The 13,644-nt window shown below is 56.7% G+C and overlaps 1 protein-coding gene across 1 annotated transcript in view; it reads right to left on the bottom strand.

Annotated features, from left to right (window-relative positions):
• Nucleotides 1–12,600, bottom strand: part of MFI2 (antigen p97 (melanoma associated) identified by monoclonal antibodies 133.2 and 96.5) — a 24,845-nt gene extending 12,245 nt beyond the window's left edge. Inside the window, exons 1-8 of the mRNA XM_011988981.1 lie at nucleotides 12,307–12,600; nucleotides 11,214–11,313; nucleotides 8,784–8,966; nucleotides 7,461–7,617; nucleotides 5,891–5,958; nucleotides 1,873–2,060; nucleotides 951–1,131; nucleotides 135–286 (exon numbers count right to left, since the gene is read on the bottom strand). Coding sequence (XP_011844371.1) covers nucleotides 135–286; nucleotides 951–1,131; nucleotides 1,873–2,060; nucleotides 5,891–5,958; nucleotides 7,461–7,617; nucleotides 8,784–8,966; nucleotides 11,214–11,313; nucleotides 12,307–12,450 — 1,173 coding nt within the window. The 5' untranslated portion in view covers nucleotides 12,451–12,600. The remainder of the gene's footprint in view (nucleotides 1–134; nucleotides 287–950; nucleotides 1,132–1,872; nucleotides 2,061–5,890; nucleotides 5,959–7,460; nucleotides 7,618–8,783; nucleotides 8,967–11,213; nucleotides 11,314–12,306) is intronic.
• Nucleotides 12,601–13,644: the final 1,044 nt, after the last annotated feature.

The following is a 13,644-nucleotide window of genomic DNA, read 5'->3' as shown; positions in this document are numbered from 1 at the left end:
CCCGCCTGTCTCTGTGGCCTTGTTGCAGGACACTCTTCCCTTCCCCAGGCAGCAGGGGGAGTGGGTAGTAAGAACTGCCCAGGCACTGCCACCACCTGCCCACCTGGCCCACGCGGCACCTGCGCGACCCCCACCTGGATCTGCTCCATGCAGTGCTGGGGGGACTTGGCTGACACGCACTGGATCTCTGGCTTGAGCCGCTGTCGGCCGAAGGCCACGGCCATGTCTCCGCACTTCTGGATCTCAGGAGTGGAGAGCACACACCAGCGCAGGTAGGGGGGCAGCCCTGGGGTGGGGCAAGCAAGCGGTCACTGCCAGGCCGGTACTGCCATGGAAGAGCTTGGAGTCAGACCCAAGGGAAATTCTGGGCCTTTCTCCGGTGTGGCTGGGATAAGTTATTTAACCATCGGATCCCACTTCCTCATACAGAAAAGGGGCCACTGTGAGGTTTGAGGAAGACCACGGCTGTCGTGTATCTAACTCAGTGTGTGGTACCCACTTCCCTGGCTGCAGGTGGAAGATATATGGGGCTGGAGGGCTAAAGGCAAGAAGTTCGCTTGTAGACTACTGCAACAGTCCAGGCAAAAGACAGTGCCTGAGCCAGGGCTGTAGCCATGGGGTAGAGGCGGGGGGTAGGAGCGAGAGGCTGTAGAAGAACTGACAGGACGCCGTGGCCATGGATGGAGGGGCGAGGAGACCCTTCCCAAGGCCGATTCTGAGGGCCTGGATCCTACTCCGCTGCGGCCAGGTGGGGCTTCCGAGGCACGACAGGCGGTGCAGCTGAAGAGGGGCTTCCTCCCCAAAGCCCCAGAGGCAGAGGACAGAAATGACAGGTTCCTACAGAGGCCTCCCTGGTGAGCATCTTCCCCCAGCCGCTTTCCCCAAGAGCCTTGCCATGCCCGAGGTCGAGCTGGGCTGGAGCTGGCAGCAGTCGGGACGGGTGGACTTACGGTTGGGGTCACAGAGCAGACCCTTCATGGCGTGCAGGTACTCCTGGCCCAGCCACGCCTCGTAGGTCTGCGTGGCGATGGGCACAAGCTCCAAGGTGGAGTCTTTGAAGAGCAGATCCTTCTGGCCATAGGCCTCAGAGCTGAACATCTGGAAGCTGCTGCCCTTGTGGCTGAACAGACGCTGTGTGTCAAGAGGGGGTGGGTACAGGGTGGTGAGGGTGCTGATGGGCCACATCCTTTCCTCCCACTTCCGCCCCTACCTGCTTCTTCCCTGACCTCAGACCAGGCGCCCACTGTGAGGGCCAGGCGAGGCCTCCCTCTTCTGCGGTGCCTCCCCTGATCCGCTGTCTCCTTCCCCTGGGCCCTGCCAGTTCTGGGTCTGCTCTGAGTCCATTTGGCCTCATCACACTCAGCTGTTTGGACACATGACTGTGGCCAGGGGTGGGACGGCCCTGAGGACACGCCGTGGGGCTGGCAGTGGCAGCCTGGATGGGACAAAACTAACTGAGCCTGGGGCGCCAGCGGTCAGAAGTGTATCGCTGTCAAAAGCAGCGGTTTGAGCCAAACCTTATTCGCCACATGTAATTCATGGTGAATGGTGAATGCTTTGAAAGGCTTTGGTTTTGTCACTTCGTTTATTTGCTCATATGTTTTGATTTTAGCTCTCAGAGACACAAGTATCAGGAGCTTCTTCTGAGGGTCCCTGGGTCCCCCTCCTCTGGGTCCCCCTCCCCTGGCCAGCCCTCCTCCTGGACAGCCAGCACAGCCGGCTGGTTCCTCACTCTGACCTGGCCCGATGCTGGGGTCCATCCCAAGGACAGTCTCTGGGTCCTGCCCCTCTTGATCCCACCCTGCTGAGCGACCACAAGGCCCAGCACCATCCAGGACGCTGTGCAGGGGGGTTGGGGGACTCTGAGCCCACCTGGCCTTCGTTGAGCAGCCGGAAGATGAGGCCCCCATCCGTGTCGGCCCGGACCACCACGGCGTGAGCAGGCACCCGGGCCAGATGGCACTGCCTCCACTCGGTGACGTCAGCCCGGCTGCCATCCCGGCACAGCAGCTCGAAGTCCTGTGACAGCAGGGCCTGGCCCCAGGAGGGAAGCGTCTTCCCTGGGAAGAAGGAAGCCTGGGCTGACCCAGCTACGACAGGGGTTGGGGCGGGTGGCAAGGAAGGCCCAGAAGAGGGATTCTGGGGGGTGGCTGGGTGTCACGGACGTGAGAACCCAGCATTCAGAAGGTGGCAGAGCTTGGTGGCTGCACCCAACTCCAAGTACCTACACAGACTCTATCTTGTTACTCTCATTTTCTAGCTCTCACCAACTTCTGTTGCTAAACCGGATTGGAGGCATCTGACAGTAATACAATACTTATAAATAACTATTCAAGATAAAAAGAGCAAGAAAATGGCCGGGCGCGGCGGCTCAAGCCTGTAATCACAGCACTGTGGGAGGCCGAGACGGGCGGATCACGAGGTCAGGAGATGGAGACCATCCTGGCTAACACGGTGAAACCCCGTCTCTACTAAAAACTACAAAAAAACTAGCCGGGCGTGGTGGCGGCGCCTGTAGTCCCAGCTACTCGGGAGGCTGAGGCAGGAGAATGGCGTGAACCCGGGAGGCGGAGCTTGCAGTGAGCTGAGATCCGGCCACTGCACTCCAGCCTGGGCGACAGAGAGAGACTCTGTCTCAAAAAAAAAAAAAAAAAAAAACAAAAAAGAGCAAGAAAATAAGAACAGTTTTGGGTGAGAGAGATAAATGTACTAAGAGTCTAGGATGAGCTTGCGGCTGCCATGAGGCTCTACGTTTGGCTCTGAGCAGGGGGAGGGGTCAGGGCTCCAGGAGCAGGGACCAAGGTGGGAACAAACCCGGACGGAATCTGCCCACACGGGCTAGAGAGGGAAGGGGAGCTCCGCAACTCCAGCTATTCACGTTGGGATGGGTTTCTTTCAAGTCCTTTTTCCTGTTTTACTCCCTGTCTTTTGATCCCCCCACCTTTTTTTTTTTTTTTTTGAGACAGAGTCTCTCTCTGTCGCCCAGGCTGGAGTGCAGTGGCGTGATCTCGGCTCACTGCAAGCTCTGCCTGCCGGGTTCAAGTGATTCTTCTGCCTCAGCCTCCCGAGTAGCTGGGACCACAGGCGCCGCCACCACGCCCGGCTAATTTTTGTATTTTTAGTAGAGACGGGGTTTCACCATGTTGGCCAGGCTGGTCTCAAACTCCTGACCTCGTGATCCGCCAGCCTCGGCCTCCCAAAGTGCTGGGATTACAGGTGTGAGCCACCGTGCCCAGCCCCCTTTTGACCACTTTTAACCTGGCTAAGGACATAGTTGACAGGCAATTTTGCATCCTACTTGGCAAAGTATTTTTCCACAGTATTGGAAACTTTCCATAAATTCATTTGTTTCTCAATAGAAAAGAAAATTTGCAAGAGTAACTATTAACACCAACTAGGGATACTGAGAAGATGAATATTAAGGACTATAATTAAACCACAGATGGTCCCACAGAACAATATTTTTATGACTTTAAGACAAGGAGGGAAAAAACCTCTACAAGGAAATAGGAAGAGAAAAGATAATTTGTATGGTCACGAAAGTTTTCATTGCAAAGCTATTTTAAAACAAAACCAAAAAACCCACACCAGAGTAACAGTTTGGAAAACTCTGTAAAGGTCATTTTTAATGGCCACATGGTACTTGACAGCATTCTTAGTGACTCAGTGCAGTTCTCCCCCCTCCACTTCCCAACTTTTCTCTGCTTTTAGGCTGCTGCAAAGCCTTTGGTTAGAACTCTGGGGCATCCTTTGCCTTCCCACAGATAAATGCATCATTCAGGTACTTCCATCAGCCACTTCCACTTCTCAAAGCCAAGAACAATGAAAGTCCTGTCACTTCCCTGCTTTAGACATTTATGCCACTTCTACCCTTTTGCCAATCTTTTTGTATCAAGTCACTTAAAAAAATTACTGCCTTAGATTGCCTTAGATTACCGTCAAAACTTTGAAAAAGCTGCCAGGTGCATGCCTGTAATCCCAGCTACTCAGGAGGCTGGGATGCGAGGATCAATTGAGGCTGGGGGTTTGAGACCAGCCTGAGCAACATGGTGAGACCCCATCTCAAAAAAAAAAAAAAACAAAAAAACAAAAAACCCAAGTCTGAAAAAGCTGATTTTTAACCCAACATATCCCTGCTCTTTGCCCATTTTCCAAATTCTCCTTTGTCGGACTCGTCTTGGGGCCTGTGAACAGGAGCCCCTTTCCAGGCTTGCCCAGCACGAGCGCGCATCATCCTACGCGCTTCCTCGTGTGCAGGCCACTTGTTTTCCTCCTTCTCGGATCTGGTCCATGTTTGCCTTCATGATGGACTTTCTGATTTAAAAGGCAACGATTGATAACAGTAAAGAATGATAATGACTTAAAAAAAACCCAATCATCAGACGTCCTGGGAGAGGCCAAACTGCAGACAGAACAGTGTGTTTGCTCCTTGCTGGCAGGTGCAGGGGGTAACCAGCAGGGCCTGAGGAACTCCTGGGCTGAAGCATCTGCCCCATCCAGATCTCGATTCTGGTGGTGGTTATACAACTGTATGTATTTGGCAAAACTCATAGAACTATACTTCAAAAAGAACAAATTTTGCTGCATGTAAATTTTATCTCAATTTAAAAAAAGAAACAATCTTCAGGCAAATCTAAATTGAGGGACATTCTATAAAATAACTGGCCTGATGCTTCAAAATGCCAATGTCATAAAAAACAAAGACTGAGAAACTGTTCCAAGATAAAGGAAACTAAAGAGATCTAACAACTAAACCCCAAACGTGGTAAAAGATTCAGTCCTGGTCTGAAAAAAATGGGTATGAAGGACAGAATTGGGACGGTGAGTGAATCTGCAATATTGATTATAGATTGGATAACAGGATTGGATCAAAGTTGCATTTCCTGATTTTGATTACTGTGGCTAGGTACACATCTCTTTGCCTTAGGAGATACATAGTAAAGTATTTAAGGGGTATGACATAGGCAGATATACTCTCAAATGGGTCAGAACACACACACACACAAATCAAATGTGGAAAAATGCTAAACAGTTAGAATTTGGGTGAAGAAGAGAAGGCAGCTCTTTGAGTTATTCTTGTAACTTTTCCAAAGCTGTTCTTTCAAGATTAAAAAACTTAAGTGACATGATGGCTTAATATATAACATCAATCTTTTTTTGTTTTTTATTTTTTTAGACGGAGTCTCGCTCTGTCACCAGGCTGGAGTGCAATGGCACGATCTCAGCACACTGCAAGCTCCGCCTACCGGGTTCAAGCAATTCCCCTGCCTCAGCCTCCTGAGTAGCTGGGATTACAAGCAACCACCACCATGCCCAGCTAGTTTTTTGTATTTTAGTAGAGACAGGATTTCACCATGTTGGCCAGGATGGTCTTGATCTCCTGACCTCGTGATCTGCCCACCTCGGCCTCCCAAAGTGCTGGGATTACAGACATGAGCCAGCGTGCCCCACCTCAACACCAACCTATATTTTAAATCTACCTAGGGATGAGGGACAGATTCTCCAGGCAAGAGGAGAAAAATGCCAGGAAGGGCTGGTAGGTGAGATCCAGTGGAGAGGTTTACAAATTCTTTAAAAAATCAGACCCCCATCTTCAGGTGGAGCCAGAACCCAATGCCATATTCAGATCAGAGCAGAGCAGAGCTGCTCGCTGGCCCCCTTCTCCTGCCCTGTGAGCAGTGGGCACTCCCCCGGTGACACCTGCCTCTGGTCTTTTGCAGCTGGGAGTGCTGAGGCTCAGAGACTATGGGACTTATCCAAGGTCATCCAGAGACTCAGAGCAGCACTGAACTAGGGCGTTTGATGCCAACTCTGCCATCTAGGTGCCCTGCCCCAGGCCGGCCTGGCCTGGCAGGCTGCTTTTCTGGGCCCGTGCCCCGCCCCCACTCACCATCCGTGTTCTCCAGTACCGTGCTGTGCTTCACAAAGGCCACGTCCCCTGCCCCTTCCGCCAGGCACCTGTGGAGAAGCTGTGGGTCTGGATGGGCTGAGCCCCTGGCCCCTGCCCATCTTCCACCTCTGGAGGCCTGGCTCGGGCTGTAGGGGTGGCCATGATCGGCATGGGCTTTCCAGTCATGTGGTCTGGGTTCCAGCTCCCTGGCTGGTTGGCTGTGTGGCTTTGCGGCTTTGCTGAGTTGTGGCCCCTTCCTAGTCCCTATCACCTGTAAAGTGGGGGCGGGAAAGCAGCTCCATCGGGCTGCTCTGACGATGACAGGCTCTTTATAACCCAGTACAGACCCTCTCCAGCCTGGCTCAGGCCTGTAGGGAGCAGGCACTCCCAGGGCAGCCGCTGTTATAATACCAGCAGCCTTGACTCTCAGGGTGTTGGGTTTGGTTATTTTGTTTTTAGAGATAAGGTCTCGCCGTGTCGCCCAGGCTGGGGTGCACTGGCACAATCATAGCTCATGGCAGCTTTGACCTCTTGGGCTCAAAGTGATCATCCTGCCTCTGCCTCCAAAGTAGCTGGGAGGACAGGTGTGTGCCACCATGTTGGGCTAATTTTCAGGGTGTTTTGAAAAGCATTCTACCCTGAGGCAGGGGATTGGACTAGAAGGCCTTTTCATGCCATGCCGCAGGATCCTGAGTGGGAGGGACCATTAACTTGTACATGTTCTGTTGATGTCACTGCCTAGTGTTGGAGGCAGGTGAGACCTGCTGGGCAAAGAGGCTGCTTAGGTCCCCACAGGCAGAAAACACGCAGGGATTAGAGCAGGTCGGGGAGGACGACATCAGGAGAGGGCTCTGAGGCTCCAGGAGAGTCAGAGAGAATGCGTGCGTGGCCAAGGACGCGGGGCAGGGGAGGGGCAAGGCTCTGCCGCTCAGAGGGGCTGAGTACTGTTTCCTCTCTCTATGCCAAAAACTGCATCCACTCAGATCACATCTGGAGCGTGGGACACCAGCAGGCTTCCCCGCTCCAGGTGGAAACGTGAGGCAGCTAGAGGAGCCCTAGAAGCTTCCTTTCCAGTCCTGCTCAGCACGTTTCCTCCTCTGCAGGCAGACGGAATTGGACCACGAACTGTTAGAGACTCTCTTGTATCCACGGAAGGATTACCCAAGGTGCCAGCCCCAACCAGCAGCAGAGACAGGCCGGCCCCAAGTGTCAAGCCACAGTCCCCCAACCCCCTGTCCCTGCTGGTCTGAGAACGGGGACATGGGAGTGGTCAAAAGGCTGTTTTTTTCCATTTTCTTCTCTCCGAGCCCTCACCTCACTAAATATACCAAACATGTTGATTTTATGAGCAAATCCAGTTTGGCATATTCCGGTTGGATGTTTTTAAACTAACCAGGGCACAGAACTATATAAAGCGTGCTTTGATGAGAGGCAGCCAACACCGCCACTTCCCCTCCACGGCCTCTCTGGGCAAAGGTGCTTTTCCCCAGCATCCGCGGGGTAGCGCCACCGCCCGCCGGCACGACTCAGCTCCTCCCCGCCCGGCCCTCCCCGCCCCCGCTCCGCTCACCGGAAGGCCCCGCTGTAGTCGTAGTATCTCTCCAGGGGGCTCTTGTCACACACCCCTTCCCCAGAGCTGTCACCCCTGCAGAGGCGACAGAGGGACTCAGAGTAACGGGTCTCTCCTGCCCCCGGGACGCAGCTGCCCCCAAAATAGTCGCTGACAGCTGTGGGAAGGAGGCAGAGAGGTCACTCAGAGCTTTCTTCAGAGCCAAGTTAAAACCCCAGGGTCAGCGGGGGGGCCGGGCCCTGCAGGGTCTCATCTGGACTCTGCTGAGAACGGTTCCACCTTCCAGCTTCAGTCTGAGCAAAACTGGGGAGCCGGACCCCGGACCCGATCCGTGACCCCAAACCGGGTCCCCCAAGGGAGCAGTGAGCACTGGGGAGCGACTGTCATTTAAAAGTGGTTCGGGGGAACTACAAGTTTCCTCCTAAATGACCACACGGGATAACTAAGCATCAACTAGATGCTCTTCTCATCGTGGCTTTCATTTCCAACTCAGCGAGGTGTGACTGATGACAGAGGGGAAATAAAGACAGACACTTCTCACAGCACAGGGAGGGAGGCAAACGCCCGGTGGCTGGCCTCGTGGGGGACGAGGTCAGGGTCTGCTGCCCTGCATGGTTCTTCAGGCCCGGCCGGCACCAAAACTCACAAATATTTATCCTGTGCCACACGAGAAGGCCCTGCTGCCGGCACCCAAGCCCATCGGGCCACACTCATCACCAGCCAGACTGAGCTTTTCCAGAGTAAGCCCTCTTCCTGGTCTTCTTCCTGTGACCTCCCAGAGGAGTAGGTGTGTAATAAATATGCCAAGTTCCTGGCGAGCCACCCACGCCTGGCCACCAGCTGGGAGGGTGCGGCTTCCAGGCTCTCGTGGGTTTACACGGCTGGTTGGGCTGATGAGCCACTTGGGGGCTTTCTGGGTGCAAGTCAACACCTTGTTTGGGTCCTGAAAAAACAGCATTTCTGGTCCTGTAAAGCTGAGGACACATTTCTAGACAGCGTGGGAAGCACTCCTGGGGGATTCACTGCCTCCCACTCATGGGCTGGGCCTGGGCCTGACTGTCACGTGGGGCACCGTGAGGGGTGAGCAAGAATGGTGCCCACAGGGGCCAAGCAAGCAGGAAGTCACGTGGCGGCGCACAGGGCCGGCGGCAGAGTGGACGGTGCGGGGAGGCGCGGAGGAGGTTGCTGCGCCTTCCAGGGATGAAGAATGGCGGTGAGGCTGGAGGGAGGCTGCCCAGTGAAGGGACAAGCATGGAAAGGAAAGCATCGCAAGGAAAGGAGCGGGAGGCCTGGGGACCCTCCTGCCCAGCCCAAAGCCCTCACCTTTGAGTACATCGCAGCCCATCACCGAGAGGCGGCCGCTCTCCACCAGGTAGCCCACGGGCACGTTCCAGCCCACTGTGCGATTGATGCCCGTGTGGCAGGACTTCACGCCTTTCAGGGTGTTGATGGTCACTTGGGAGCTCCTCTTGACCACAGCCACAGCGTAATAGGAGGTGCCAACCTCTAGGAGAGGAGGGGAGCGGGTGAGGGCAGCAGGGAGAGGCCTCAAGGGAGGCTGCACCAGCACCCTGCCGGCTGTGGGAGAGGTGTGTGCCCGGAGCATGGCTGTACATCATGGATGTGTGCATGGCATTCTCGTTACCAAGACAGCAAGTGGACTTAATCCACATGTACTACGAGACCCTGCCCTCTAGCCTCTTGAGGTAGATACGATCCTGAGATACTGATGTATTCACTGAGTTCCCCCTCTTCCTAAGCAGCTGGTGCTTAGCTGGTTCACATTTGCTCACATCAGGGGAGTTATTTAGCTGGACAGAAAGCAGAAGAAGCCAGCAAGTCCTTGCTTTGCAAAAGCCTAGGCCCCTAGGAGAACTTGGAGGGTTTGAGGGAACGGTATCAGGGCCATGGGAAGAAGGGTGGCTGGGACGAGCAGGGGAGCAGGCGAGAGGCTTCCCCAGATGGGGAGAGGCGATTTCCTGGTGCTGGGGGGGTTGGAGGAGAGTGAGACGAGGCAGAGATAGAGAGACAGAGACCTAGCAACGTGGTCCCAAGTCACTCACGACCCTCAAGGCCGCAGGGTGCGTGTGGCGGGCCAGGGCTCTGCAGCCTTGTGAAATGTTCCCCTGCGCCAAGGTGGCTCCAAGGGGCAGTTCACGCAAAACACAGACGACGCAGCTATGGGAACTGATGACCAGAGGGTCTCCCACCGCACGAGCGCACACACACAGGCATACACGCACGCACAAACTGCCGGGTGGTGTGGGAGGCCATATCAGAATGAAGTTGGGTTCTAGAACATAAAGTCAGTGTTCCTTCTTGCCCACCAGGGTCTGCCCCCACCAACCTAAGTAGCTTCATCTGGTGCCATCCTCTGACTCACCCACCTTGTTTCTTTCCCATTCCCTGGACCGCCTGAGATCGTTGCGGGGCTCAGCTTGCCCGTCGCCTCCGCAGAGCACCGTCCTGCCTGCTCTCTTTCAGTGGGTTTCTCCGCAACCCTCGTTTGCTCTGTCCTGCCCTTCCCTTTTCCTCACGGCACCCCCACACGTGTCACTGTAGAGTTGTGTGTGTTTGTTCCTTTTCCTCACGGCACCCCCACACGTGTCACTGTAGAGCTGTGTGTGTTTACTCTGCTCTGTGAGGGCAGGAAGCTCTCTTTGTTTACTGCTCCATGCTCAGACCAGCGGGTGGCAGGTGCTTAGCAGAGGTATGGAGTTAATTAAAGAGGAAGGGGTGCGGGGCCTGGGAGCAGAGCTAGTTCTGGCTGATGGGTGTGCAGGGTTGGACTGTGCTGTGTGTCATTGGATGGTCATTAATTCAACAAGGAACCGGCCAGTGCTTTCTCCAAGCGAGACGCTGTGTGGAGTTCCAGAAGATAGACACAGGGGAAGACTGGACCCTCCTCTGGGGACTAGCGAGACTGAGCAGGCAGAGGCTTGCAGAGGCCGTGGGGGTGCAGGCAAGAGGCCCCGCTCCAGGGAGGGAGGGGCTCAGGGAGCACCTTGGAGGAGGTGACAGTTGCGCTGGACTGTGATGGAGGCCAGGCGCCGGCCAAGCAGAGGTGGCGGGGGAGACGCAGGAGCAGGCTGAGCTGGAGGCAGGTCCCGTGTGTGATGCGGGCACTGGGCAAAGGAACTCACGCTTTCCAGCACGTACCACATCAGGTGGACACACGGCCTGGCTCATTTAGTCTGGGTGACAGTGCAGGTGTTACTCTCCCCATTTTACAGTCCGGGAAGTGGCGGTTGGCCAAGGTCACAGAAGTCATGGGAAGGGGAAGCGCTGGGTCTGTTGAGCTGTGCGGCTGCCAGGCAGCACCTCCCTACCCAGAGCCAAGCTTCTGACAGGGAGGCCCTGAGTGTGCAGGTGGCTCGGCATGGACACTTTGCTCACCCCAGGCAGTTACACACACAGCACCACGCCCGGCACCGCACCAGGCCTGGCACAGCACCACGCCTGGCACCGCACCAGGCCCGGCACAGCACCACGCCCGGGGCAACCCGCAGTAAGAACTGAGTGGGCACAGGCTAGGGGGCTGCAGGGCTCCCTGTGGGGAAGAGCAGACTTGGGGCAGCTCTCTGTGTCCCCAGCTCTTGCCCCTGGGGAATTTCAGAGAGACTTAGGGCGTTCATCTGGCTGGGACTCCAGGACTGCTCTGTGGACAGGGCTGATGGTCAGCTCAGGCCAGGCCCAGCAAGGGCAGCCTGGGGAGCACAGCCCATCCTCTCTCCTCCCACTGCACCCTCCTACCTTGATCATACACTTCGCCCACCACGGGCTTCAGGCCATGCTCCTTTCCCGCCTCATAGATGGCTCCTCCATCCAGAGTGATGGCGTCAGCCTCCTGGGCCTGCAAGGAAACGTGGCTCAGCCAAGCCTGGCCCAGCCGGCCTGTTCAGCAAAGAACCTGGGACACCAACCAGATGGCCTGGGGCCCCACCCCAAGGCCTGGAGGGCTGTGCTGTTCTTATCTGGCCCTGGAGTCCAACCAGGGCTCAGGGCTCTCCCCCTTTCCCAGGCCAAGGATTCACCTTGTTTTCCTAATAATGTTATTTAAAAAAATATTAATCATTAGTTTTGCAGGACTCAGATATCCTAGTAAAAAAATCAGATAGTAGAAAACGGCAGGCAGTGAAAAGTGAGTCTCCCTCGCTTTCTGTCCCTCCACCCTGTGCCTCTACTGCCACCCTAGGTTTTCCAGCTTTTTTTCTCTAAGACGGTCTGTGCTTGCGGTTTCTGCCCTCACATGGAGCCTGACCCACAGCCTTGGCCCCACTGTGGGCCTATGATTGGATGAGGTCTTGGGGGCATACTGGGGGCAGAGCTGGAATGAAAAGCCAGCTCTCTGTGCGCCCACCCGGGAGGGACGCCACTCCCTCATGGTGCCTCTGAGGACTGTCAGTGTCATTCAGCCGGTCTCAGCAGACCTGCCTTCCTACCCCATACTCACCCACCTGGGAGTCCAGCCCCCGCTCCTCCTTCCCAGAAACCACACAAGCCCCATTCTGGAAAGCCCCATGGCAAAATGAGCAAGCAGCCACCTGCGGCCACTGAGGGGTCACCACCATCTGGGCCCCCTGGCAGGGGCCTTGTGGAAGGGAAGCCTCTCAGGCGCCTTTCCTTGCTGGCGCCCCTCTGAGCAGCGGGTCCTCCTGAGGCTCCCACCTCCCGGCCTGGGCCCCGCGGGAGGCGAGTTGGCCTCATTGCCGGGGAGACTCGGGAGATCCTATCGGCTGGGCCCGGCGGGGCAGGGTCGGCTCCTTTCCGGCTGAATGAGGCTATTGTGTGCTCCCTTCTGAGTCAGAGCCCTGTTTTCCGGCAGGGCGGAACGGAGAGGACTCACCGCGATGAGCTGGATGCAGTGGTCAGGCGAGGTGCCCTGGACGCAGAGGAGGGAGGGCTGGATGCCCGCTTCCCGGAAGGCCTTGCTCATGTTGCTGCACTTGTGCTGCTCCGGGTCTGAGGTGACGCACCACCGCACCTCCATGCCACCGAGCACTGCGGGCAGGGAACTGTGAGGCCCAGCACCCCCACCAAGCCCAGTCCCGGCCCACCATGGAGGGGGGCTCCAGCAGTTCTGTGTGAGCCCATCGGCCTGGAGAGCCAGTCCTCTACGGCCGCCCTGCCCTCCCACAGGCACAGAGACAGGGGAAGGGCTGGTATTCCTGTGCTCAGGGCCTGTCTGACCAGGGGCACGGCTGCTGGCAAATGGAATGGCCCAGAACCCGGCCCTTTACAGAGGTGTGGGAAGGTCTACAGGTCGCTTCTCAGCTACCCCTACCTGGTGGGAGCACTGGCTAGGGAGTCTCGGCAGGCCCTGGAAGTGGAAGCTCCTTCCCTTCTCCAGGCCTCCCAAAGAGCGAGCTCGTGTGGGTTCCCTCACCCAGCAGTGTCCCTGGGCCTTTCTTATGAACTGTGACAGGAGAGTGAGGTGAGGGGGCTGTGGGTGGACTGCCCTCCGGGAGCCCTGCACCCTCGGGGAGTGTCTGCGATTACGCTGGCTGCAAACCCACCCTCGGTGGGCACAGTGCCAGGCCCTGCCAAGGGAAGGCAGCAGGCACAGAGGGGAGGCTGAGGACCCATCAGGGTGGGTTCAAGCCTCTCGGAGCCTGCTTCATCTTCCGATAAAGCAGATAAAAAGCCCCACCTTCTGTGTTGAAAGGAAACGCACACAGAGAGCCCAAGACACACAGATCCTCAGGGGGCCTCTGCTTATGCCTCAGGATCTGACCGGGTCAGGGTCAGGGCCCCCGAGAGCTCCAGGCTAGGGCCCCAGAGGAAGGGGTGCTGGAGCCCCTTGGGGTTGATGACTTTCAGGCCTTAGCTCCTCTGCCAATCACCCTGCCCCAGCCAAGCACTGCCAGAGGCCTGTGCTGGAGGGAAACGCATGACTCCCCTTGCAACCAGGTCACCCTCCTGGGGCAGCCCCACCAGTCCGAGGGCCGAGACTGCAGCTTCCTGCACAGCCCTCCCCTCCCCACTCCCGGCGGCGCCCTGGAAAGTCGAATCGGCCTCCCCTCCGCAGCGCTCCAAGCTCCCGGGCGGGAAACGGCAAAGTTCAGACGGCGGGTGGTCGTGGCTTCACTGTTTGCATCGATGAGTGCGTCGCCTGCGGCCACAGCGGTGCCGCGAGCTCCATCCCCCCGGCGGTGGCCGCCTGCGACCCCCGCGAGCCGCTCCC

The sequence above is a fragment of the Mandrillus leucophaeus genome, unplaced genomic scaffold, assembly GCF_000951045.1.
Source record: "Mandrillus leucophaeus isolate KB7577 unplaced genomic scaffold, Mleu.le_1.0 Scaffold342, whole genome shotgun sequence".
NCBI lineage: Eukaryota > Metazoa > Chordata > Mammalia > Primates > Cercopithecidae > Mandrillus > Mandrillus leucophaeus.
The sequence above is the reverse complement of the archived record's forward strand: the minus strand, read 5'-3'. Positions and strand labels throughout refer to the sequence as shown.